The sequence below is a fragment of the Rhagoletis pomonella genome, unplaced genomic scaffold (assembly GCF_013731165.1).
Source record: "Rhagoletis pomonella isolate Grant_MI unplaced genomic scaffold, Rhpom_1.0 Rhpom_scaffold_00006, whole genome shotgun sequence".
Classification (NCBI taxonomy): domain Eukaryota; kingdom Metazoa; phylum Arthropoda; class Insecta; order Diptera; family Tephritidae; genus Rhagoletis; species Rhagoletis pomonella.
Window position 1 is genome coordinate 82,101,946 of NW_023458560.1, and position 11,323 is coordinate 82,113,268.

Here is an 11,323-nt window from a genome sequence, read left to right on the forward strand (position 1 = left end):
TGTCTATAGGTACATACATAATTTGAATTTTATATATATAGATTTTTCAGGATTACAGGATTATTTCGGGATTTTTGTTATGTTATATTTTTCAGGATTACAGGATTATTTCGGGATTTTTGCAACTATTTTGTTCGCATTACATTGTTTTAGATGCTGATCGGTCGAGAATCGAGCTTGGGTCTACCGAGTGGGTGGCATTACGCACCTTTGACCACTCGCCTACGGTGTCCACCGTTTCTATATTATCGATTATCGCTATTTACTGGGGTTTATGTTTTAAGAAAACTATTTTGGTTAACTTACCATAATCAGTTGGCATGGCGCACAGCGCTTGATGATGATGTGGATGCTGTGGGCAAATGCTTTCGGTTGGATGCGGCGGCAAGTAATACTCCGTTGGATAGAAATCTCCGGTATACTGAATATATAGCTGGCTGGATGCCGACGATGGCGGTGCGGAGGCAACGATCGTATTGCCGCTACTACTGGCAGCACTGCCTGAGCCAGTGCTCAACGGTACTCCAGGAGCATTACCGCTGCTTGAGTTGCCAACTCCTCCTGCGCCGCCGTCGTTAGCACTGCATGCACTGGCGTGAGCGGCGGTATCGATCAAAAGTTGTTGGGAATGTTGAGACGTTTGTGACTGCTGCACTGCTGCACTCAACACAGCTGTTTGTGCCTGCACTGGAACCTGCGGAGCTTGTACGCCCGTTAGAGTGCACTGTTGCGTTGGGTGTGACTGCGTTTGTGGCGATTGTACGTGTGGGCTGTGTGGATGATGCAAGTGCTGCGGTGGAGGATGGCCAATTCCCGCTGCGGCTGCCAGTTGCTGATGCATAGCTGCAACTAGGGCCATCTGTTGTTGATGCTGCTGTGGATGGTGAACAGCGCAAACGGGTTGCACCAGCTGAGTGCTGCCCTGTGGTGGTGTTGCTGCCTGTTGCAGCAGCGGTGGCGAAGCTGGCAGTGACGATGTCGTCGGGCCCTCCGTTGGCGATTGTTGTTGTTGCTGCTGGTGGTGGTGAATACCCAAACCGCTCGAATTTGTCTGCAATGACGTCTGATGCTGAACATTGTGACCATGCAGATGTTGATGCTGATGCTGATGCGGCGATGCCACTGCTGCTCCATGTGCGTACTGCGGTGGCTGCTGCTGGGCTACTTGCAGCTGAGGGGCTTTTTGCTGCTGCGGCTGCTGCGGCTGCTGCGGCTGCTTTGATACAACCATAACTATGTTGGTTGGAGGTCGCTGCTGCTGCTGCTGTTGTTGTCGTTGGCTTTGATTTGAGTTTGGGTTAAGGTGTTGTTGTTGTTGTTGTTGTTGTTGTTGTTGATGATGCAAATGTTGTTGAACTTGATGCTGCAGCTGCAGCTGATGCTTATGTTGATGCTGGTGTGGTTCAAAGGAGGATGCGTTGCTGTTCAAACTGGAGGTCGATGAAGATGGGGAGGAAAAGCTATTGGTGAAGTTGCCACTAGCAGAATTTTGGGCGCCATTGCTATTGTTGTTGTTGTTGTTATTGCCGGCATAGTATGTTTGAAGGAGTTGTGGCGGGTGAAGTTCCTGTGCAGTCGAAGCGTTCAAGCGAACCATGTCAACGGAAATATTAAAGGCCGCGGCGGCGTTGTCACACAAATGCAATGTGACGGTTTATATTGCGGGGTTCGAATGTTTTATTATTATCACTTATAAAACACATTTATTTACAAAAATGTTCCCGTTAATCTGCACATTGAGTTTTGATTTGGTATTTTGGTGGTCTCCACTTTCTCTCGTTTATTTGCTTACTTCATTAGTATTTGTTTAAAAAAAAATATATAGTCAGTTAAACTTCTAGGGCAGTTTTCGTTTGAATGCATTTATATAAAGAACACCTGGAAAATTTCGTTAATAGCAGTCATTTGTAAACTATCTCACCAGCGAGTAAAAAAAATATCAGCTATTTTTATGTAGTATATTAACTTAAGGCCAAACTGCACGGAACAATTGCTTACTCTGAACTGTGGAGTAAGTGGGTGGAGTTCTCAATTATTTGTGAGCCAGATCCGTCAATTTGTAGTATTTTAGTTTGGTTTTCCACCAATCGAGAGGGTTTTAATCGAGATAGGCTCGTTTTTCTTTAATATAGGCCTTGTATTCAGCTTTAATTAGACATTTTTTAATGTCATCGAGCCTCCAGCAAAAGCGGAGGAATATAAAATTATTTCAAGGTTGGCAATAAGACTTTTCACAGAACTTGTTGAGCTTCGCATTCGCAAAACATTCCCATTATTTGATGCGAATGCGAATGCCGTCGATGTTTTTGCAAGACCGTCCATCGACAAATTGAACAACCTCCTATCTAACGGTACTAAAATTTTACAGGAGAACGAAAAACCGGCTTTTCTTTGAAGGCATTGCCTTGATAGCAGGTATTTTCCCTAGCTATTATTTTACAAATTTGTTGTTTTAATAACGATTTTACGATTTTTATGCATAAATCTCGATGCTTGGAGTTCAGGGTTACCAAATGTAATTTTTGCCACAACGCAGTGCCGCCTAAGTGGGCAAAAATCGAAAAATCCGTTATCTGCAATGTGAACTTTTGGTTTGGTATTTTTGTAAACAATTTACCCACTAAAAAGAATTAAATAGACATTTCCCTAAATAATTAATTATATGGCACCAGGAAGCCACTGAAGTTGACAAATTTTATACTAAGATTTTTAATAAGAGCATAGCCATGCGTAAGCTCTTCACAGGGAAAAATGTCAAAAAGATATTCTTTGAAATCAAATGTTGGTTTGACGTTTCTTGTTTCCATATACATAGTAGAGAATTACAGGAATTAAAATTTTGGAATAAAATTAAACACAGGGTATCCCTGCGGTATTCCAGAAAAACAATTTTTTCAACGAAATTTCAAAAAATTAAAAATTTTAATGGAATCAATAAAAAATATATGTAAAAACAGGTTATTTTTTATTATTTTATTAAATAGTACGGGCTTCTAGCTTTCAAAAGAAAAAATAAAAACCTGCTCATTTTTTGCACTTTCTGAAGTAATGCGTTTTTCGCTAGTGCATAAAATAATTTTTTAATTTTTTGACAGTGCCTTGAGATCTGCACGATTCGTTCCATTTTCAAAAATGAAGGGTCAGATTAAAAAGTTTGACCTGTAGACAATAGAAGGCTTATTTATTTTGCCAAGAGTTGCCACCTGTTAAAAAATTAGATGGCTAAAAAATTTGATTCAAATCTTTTTATATGTTAAATGAATTATCAAGAGCTGGGTATCAATCGAAATGTGTACTAACTGCATGTAGAGAGTTGCCACTTGTTTAAAAAATCAAATTCCACTTGAATTACAGTAATTAGGTTATTGAAATAGATAGGTCTCACCATAAGAAAGTCAGATGAAGGAGGTTTAAGCAGGTTTTAGCTTAAAAATATTACGAATAGGGTTACCACCTGTTTGTAAAGTCGAATTTAGTTAAACTAAAATAATAATTACGTCAAACGATAGGATTACGCCATCGTATTTGTTATTTTATTACAAATACATACATTGTCAATCAGTGATTTATTCTGATTACATTCCTTTTAAATTACTGGACTCTTAAATTATCTAAGGAATGTTTTTACTCATCACTTATTTCTTGCTAAATATGTAAAATTTTTTCATTTGTCTGATACTCATATTGATGTACATATGTATTTCAGTTACCTTATTCTCTTAATTAAAGTGAATTTGATTTTTTAAACATGTGGCAACCCTTCTACGTGTCATTTAGAAGTAAATTATTTTCAAAACAAGTTCAATTGATACCCATATTGTAATATCTAACTCATTTAAATTATTTAATAATTTTAATAAAATTTGTAACAGTTGGCAACCCTTTTCAAAAATTAAAAACAAATTATTGCACATCTAAAGCCCAAGCCCTGTCCTTTGACACCTCACCTTTGAAAATAGAATGAACTATATGTACATACCTACATACATATGTAAAAGCCACAAGAACCCAAATTTTCAACTTCAAACTGCATTTACAGTGAAAGTATGAAAGTTATCCAAAAACCAATTGCATTTTTGAATTTAGCGTCCTCAATTTTACTAAGAGGCGAATTTTTATTTAAATCCTTCCATAATTCTATTTTTGCCCACATTTTATATGGAGAGGGAAGCACTGCGCAACGGTGATTTTTTAGGCGCTTTTCAAACTGGTCGATGGGCGGTTTTGCAAAAAACATTGACCATATATTTTTTTGTATACATACATATGTACATACGTATGTAGATAAATATGTATCGCTAATATATTGAAAGACTATCAGCACTAAAAATAAAGAAGGGATTTTTGAGCTAACGGTACAGAATTTTACTCGTTATACCATCTTTCATAATATTGCGTAAAGGATATTTAAAAAAAATATATTTTCAGCTTGTATATTTCGAGAGTTGAAAGCTTGAAACGCGTCTCCTAAAAACCCCCGTATTTTCAGTTGTGACCGTCTTTTAGTAAATGAGCGATACTTACTTTGCATCCATACATATGTACATACATAAGTTAGGTAAAAGGAGGGGGGGCTGACAAGTGACAGTGGTTTTGTTTAACTAGAAGAACTAGATATGTATATGTATGTAGATATATGTATATGACAATTCGTACGCGCACACACGAGAACTGACGGAATGTGTCACGTACATCTGTACATACATGCTCTGCAGGGAAACCGCGGACTAGTGAATCAAATTTCTAGTTCCGTACCAGGTCTTTATCGCCAAAGACGAACTAGTCCGATATGAACTAGATCCCCACCAGTCCAAAATCGGCGAAAAGTGGTACTTTTAAAATACTAATTTTTTCAGTTTTTTTTCACTAGAAATCGATATCTAAAGTGACGAATTTAGAAATGGTTCGGAACTATAGAAAAAGGGATGCAGAACGAACTAGATCTTATTTGTCGAATTTAGAACTAATTCGGAACTATCGAATAAGGGATGCAGCGGGGGGCTTGTTTACTTTACATAGATATGTGTTTGGCGGCTTTTTCGTTCAAATGCGCTTCTATTCTGCGCTTCGCAGATCCTTTTTCATAGCTTGGTAATACAAAACTAAAATTTGTGTTAACATTTCAACATCTTGGGACCGTCTGGAATCTAAGAAATAACATCGAGCACCTCTGCAAACTCAGCTACAGCTAAAGGTATGTAAACGTACATTTCTTACAATCATTCAAACAAATTTAATTTCAAATTGAAAACACATTTCTTCCAAAATAACTTAAAATCGCTCACACGGAAGAACCAAAAAGATTGAAAATGCATGATACTTTTTTCTTTCGTCTGTCGAATTTAGAACTGGTTCGGAACTATAGAAAAAGGGATGCAGCGGGCGGCAATTGGCACTTCCTAGGACATCGCCATGTTAAATTCGCCAGTTGCTTGCATGCAAAAGAGATTTATCGCGAACCAGTACTGGGTCTAAATGTACTAGAAGCGCACCAGTTCAGAAGTAGAGATTTTCCCCACAGGGTGCATACATACATACATACATATGCATATTAAATAAACTTGTGATGGAAGTTTACAGATTGGAAAGTTTGGGAAGGATACAAGTGAAGAGGAAAGAGGTCGCGATGTATCGTTTTCAGTTCAATGAGCATACTAACGGTCAAGGGAATACGAAATAATGTCCATTGTTTTCTGTGGACATTGTGCATTATCCAACTGCAGATTTCAAACCTATGAATTTTTTTTTATTTTTCACTGTCGAATAAAAAATTACAATGCGGCAGTAATATTTGCATACATACATACATATGTATGCATATGCGTGTGTGTGTTAATAATCTCAGCAATCCCTAATTAGGATGGTAGTGGATACTACACACAAAATTCTGGGCTTTGCTACATATCCATCTGTGCCTCGCAGCGTAGATAGAGTTATATGAGTATACTTACTAACATATCGACATGAAGGGGGGCATAAAGGACAAACATTAGGACACAAGAAGCACTGAATTGTGTATAAGCATTTTTCCGATATGTATGTGCAAATCTCACGAGTTGTTAGATTTTTCGACAAAAACATGTTTTTGGTCGAAAATGGTGGTTCACCTATCTTCGCAAATGCATTATCTTCTGTTTTGTATATAGAACAAGATTCAATAGCGATATTGCATTTAAATGAAAACTTAAAAAATATACACTAAAAAAGTAAAAAATAGCCACTCAAGCTCATATGTATACCCGTAGTTGCGTATGTAACGTATACGCCCCGTAGCACCACACGCAGTCATCTAGCAGGTTTACTCGCACGCTTTAACTTAAAAGTCATATTGTTTAAAAGTGATTAAATATTGGCCTTTAAGATGTTTACACAGTATTCCGTATGCACACATATATGTATATGTATTTCCTTCTTTATATATGTATATAACAAATTTAGATTGAATTTCGAGTGCATCAATAAAACTTATAAAAATGAAATTTTATACCATGTCCCCACCAAAAAGCTAACCATCTCAAATCGAACTTAACCACATCACTAACTATTGCACTCCACACTTCGGTTTGAAGTTTATAGAACAGTACAAATGTAGAGAACAGTGTTCGGACCTCCAAAACTCAGGATTCAGGACTAAATCGCTGCAAAAATTTGAGCAAAAACAAATTTGCAGTACTAGATTGATTTTTTTATTTTCGTTTCTGGCATTAATGGTTTCACTTAAATATTTTCGAATCATGCAAAAATAAGAACGCGAGGCAATGTAAGGATAATATGTTATATACATATTTAGGTGATTTTCTAGGCATTTTCTATCAAGTAAAACATATTTAACACTTAATTTTTTAAAGAGCAATAGGATCCAAATCTCTTCTACTTTATATGAATTCCATTCTACATATATTTTTTAACAACTTAAGTAAAGTTCTGCATCCGCCAATTTCTACAGCCATACAGCAAAAAATAACGAGTGAGATTTGGCTAACTTTTTTTTTTTACTGTAACCGGTGGTGAATACTCAAAAAAGGGCCCCCAACATGAATGAAAAAAAACGAAATAGATTTGAAGTCAAGCGGAGTAGAGGAGTAGATTTGAAATTTTTTCAAAAACCGGAGTAAATCTAATCGATCCCACGACAGTCGGGTCTACGTAACCGGAACGACCCAGATTTATATCTGGCCAAGGACTGTCACTCCAGCAACACTCCCCAAAAAGTCTTTGGGGAATTTGTATGCTGCTACAACAACAACAGTAGATTTCAAATTTTTTCAAAAACCGGAGTAGGTAAATCTAATCTGATTTCGTTAAATCCAAACACTAGTAGGGAACGAATTTTTTACATTTTAACGCTAATGACCCACAGATGGCGGAAAATCACAGGGTTGTAGCAAACTTTCGCCGTGGTTTCGGACTGGTTAGCGTTTAACCATCTCAGTGAAATGGTTAAGTGCTGTCATTTTTATATGGCCGAACTACTCTAGATCAAGTGGGTTATCGGGACAACAACTCAACAGCCATAACTACGTGGTTAGCTCCGGTGGGGACATAGTATTAGTTTCTCAAATCAAAGTTATCTTTTACCCAATGTATTTGTTTTTTCATTTTGGAGAGACACTAGTCTAATTACACTAGAAGAACATTTTTATCGTTAATTTTAATATTTTGAAGTAACTTAAATTCTTAACCAAGGCGAATATATATAAATAAGGTGGTATCGATTCAACAATTACTTGTATTTTGTTTTTGATTTTAGCGGGCCATTGTCAAATTTCAGCTATTCTTGCCCGAAGGAAAAAGGGCGACAGAAAATACAAACACTCTCACGTTTTCACTCACTCACTAGCGAAATACAAAATTTTGACAATCAAACGCTACTCACAGCTGATGAAACAACACCACCTTATATAAATTCGCCTTGTTCGTAACATTAAAAAAAAAAACGTAAAATTTCGAAAATTACAAAATAGCAGTCACATGCACGCCGCCATTTTTTTTTTAATTTCGTGGTGCACTCTTGAAATTTCACATATGTATATGTTTTATTTGATGCCAACGTCCGTTTCCTCTATTATGAACATTCTATTTGAAAACCTCCCAAATTTATTAAAAAAAAAAAATAACAATTATAATTTTTGCGAGTAACAATGAAGAATGAGTAATTTCGGTATTTTTCGCGTAAATAAACATTTTAAGGCTAAAATTGTTCACATATTTATTTTATTTGTATCGTTCTTTTTTCTGCAAGAAGAATGCTTTAGCGTTTTTTTTTTTCTACCTCTAGTGAGATTTGCTCATATACATACATACATATGTATACGTATGTAGTTACATACATTAAATGGAAGTTTTGACTATCCAAGAGGCTAAATGTGTGTTTGAAAGACCTATAGAGAGGAAAAAAGTGTTTACCTTCCCTGATAGTCAAACAGCCTTTAGGAGTTTACACACACATATGGACAATTTCAAGTAGATCCCTAAACGAGATGGTCCAGCATTATCGAACTCAGTTGAGGTGAGGTGAGTGACTGGACACCTGCCTATTAAGAAGAAACAGTTTATTAGAAATTACACAATTCATTAGCCAATGAACGCTGGAAAAAGTGTTGGGTGCTGGTTCTCCTAAAGAAAACTCACATCTGCGGCAAGAATGAAAAAATACAAGATTGCGCATTCGCGGTGGCGATGACATTTCTCAAGCAATAAGTAAACATAGCCGAATAGAAGATAAAATAAACTGTCGAAACAGTAAAATTTGCTGCTAAGATCCGTCCGTCATACAAATTATTTTATATCTTTTGAATATACTCTGAGGAAAGTAGAACTGACTATTTTTGATTTTTGTTTTTTTTTTTTCTACTACAAAAGCTTTCATATAAATAATCTTGCCCAACTCGCAGAGTTTTGCAATTTCGTAATAGAAGTCGAAATTCACTTCTGTTTTTTGGTAACGTCGCGCCAGCTCGATAAGTTTACTAATATCTTTAAATCGCTACTACCAACAGTTGTATTATTTTTACTAAATAAAGGGCCATTTAATTGCTAAGCAAATCTAGAAAAAGCTATTTAAAAGTTTGACTTGTTCAATTATTATTTTTATTTTTTTAACATTTTGTCATGCGAGTAACGCCAGTTTGGAAATACGCATATAGGTATGTATGTAACTAAATGAAAATTGCTTCCTTAATTTCCATCAATTCAGTTATATGGCGCTTTTTTACTATTTGGCCGAGCTTCTCCTCCGATTTGTGGCGTGCGCCTTGATATTGTCACACAAAGGGGAGGGACCTACAGTTTTACGCCGACTGCCAACAGTGATTGTATTTTTATGAGAAGCTGTTTTTTCATGACACTCGAAGGTTTGCCGAAGGTTTCTGCCGAGGGGCGGCCGCTAACTATTAGAAAAAACTGGTATATGTTTTATGTTTTTCATTTTGGTCGGAAACTGGGCTCGAACCGCGGGCCTTGCGGAATGGTAGCGCGCACTGCTAAACACTACGCCATAGCGGCCAATTACAACTAATCACTCGAAACATAGACAAAGTTACTTTCTATGTACATACACATGAATGTACATACATATAAGAAAAAAAGAGGTCATTTACCCCTTGCCTTCACCTACGAACACTCTTACACGAACAATGCTACTGAATGGCATTTTTATTATTTCTTTATTCATTCTCTTTTGCCCAGAAATTTACATATGTACATATGTACATACAAATGTAAACATTAGTCAGCTCTTCAGTGACTCCCCGTATTATTGGAATTAAAGAAATTTACAAGGTCTTCCTCATCCGCATTCTAAATAATACAAAAACTTGTTCTTCTAATATCTCTCGCGGATACTTAACTCTCAAGCTTTCTATTTAGTTGACTAGTTTTCGCTTGTGTCACCGACCCATTTTCTTTCCTTCAGTTTTACAAATATGCAGATATGTATGTGTGTGTGTGTGTGTGTGTGTGTGTGTGTGTGTATTGACATACATAAATATTGCACACGTTCTTCAATTGAGTATAAGGTCGGTGTTATGCAGACAAACTTTTGTTTGCCAAATTAAATGGCGGCTACTTAGTTTGCTCGGAGGTGGTTATGTCGAGTTTGGCACAGGGTTGCACGTTTATTATGGTTTTCATGGCTATTGCCAACACGAAATGAGAATTTCAGATGTACATAACGCGCACAATTTAAAATTTTTGTATATGACAACACCGAATTTGCTGCAGTTTGACCAAACAAAATTAGTTTGCTGTGAGAGTCGCCAAACTCGCTCTCTCCGAGTTTGCTGCAACAACAATTGCACGCAGTTTGCCAAACAAACTTTCTGCATAACACCAACCTTAGTTCAATCTTTTTCTTTTTTGATACCAATATTTTGAGGGTAAATATTTTGTAATAAATATTTTGTTGTGCTCCAAAAGTCGCATTAAAGTCGCTCTTCTGTATAAGGTTAAGACGTGCTTAGGAACCGTTTCTTTGCGTTTTCGCCAACGAGAAATTATGACTTATATCATTTTTCCTACAAAACCTTTGCAATATGTATGTATGTATGTATGTAAGTATGTCTGCTAACATTCCATTTGAATGCTGTTTTCAAACGTGTTTTTGTTTTTGTTTTGCTTTGTAGGGTTCTTCCAAACTAATCAAATCGCCTTAAAGTATTTAATTTATGTTTTTTGTTTTTTTTGCATGAGTATTTTTCTAACTGCCCGACACAGTTCCCGGACCGGAAATCACAATTGAAATCATGAATTCTGTAATCTGCTCCCGCTGTCGATGCTGCTCACTTTGCTGCCAATCAGTCAGCCAGCCACTCCAGCCGCACGTTAAGCGGGTCACAGTTATCGCTCACTGTATGCCTAGAAGAATATGTACACACATACATATATACATATACAACTACTACTACATATGTATGCCTGTGTATTGATGAGTGTGTGTATGCGATATTGCACCGCGCCCTGTCGCCAATTTGTCCCCTTTTAGAAAGCGGTTTGAGTCAATTCCCTACACCACAGCTAAGGAAATAAAGAAAGCGAATATGTACTTTAGAGTGTGTGTATTAACTCGATTCCCGGGTGTCGTCTCTCTTCTTCTTTACATCGATTATGCCTTGGTGCTTCTTGCATTCTTTACATTTTCTAAATTTTTTCATTTCACTCAAGTTATGTATGTATACATATGTATGTACGGATGTATGTTGTACATATGTATGGCTACACATACACAAATGTACATACATATGTATATAACATATACATACACACTTCTTAAATGCTCTTCTGCATTTTATCCAGTGGGTATCTTTTGAGATAATTTTTTAGTCGA

The 11,323-nt window shown here is 36.7% G+C and overlaps 2 protein-coding genes across 3 annotated transcripts in view; one reads left to right on the forward strand and one right to left on the reverse strand.

The window, feature by feature from the left end:
* The window catches only part of LOC118741473, a 231,099-nt gene that overhangs the window by 164,305 nt on the left and 55,471 nt on the right, over window positions 1-11,323 (forward strand). The window lies entirely within an intron of this gene.
* On the reverse strand, window positions 102-11,323 carry LOC118741475 (basic-leucine zipper transcription factor A-like). Of its 2 annotated transcripts, XM_036473466.1 has the most exons (3): window positions 11,259-11,323; window positions 307-1,878; window positions 102-240 (listed from the first exon to the last, which is right to left on the reverse strand). In XM_036473466.1, the coding sequence occupies exons 2-3, from the start codon at window positions 1,595-1,597 to the stop codon at window positions 140-142; spliced, it is 1,392 nt and encodes a 463-aa protein (XP_036329359.1). In that variant the 5' UTR covers window positions 1,598-1,878; window positions 11,259-11,323; the 3' UTR covers window positions 102-139. The 2 variants fall into 2 exon arrangements, 1 of the variants encoding a protein (XP_036329359.1); XR_004993291.1 differs by lacking the exons at window positions 102-240; window positions 307-1,878 and adding an exon at window positions 10,908-11,136.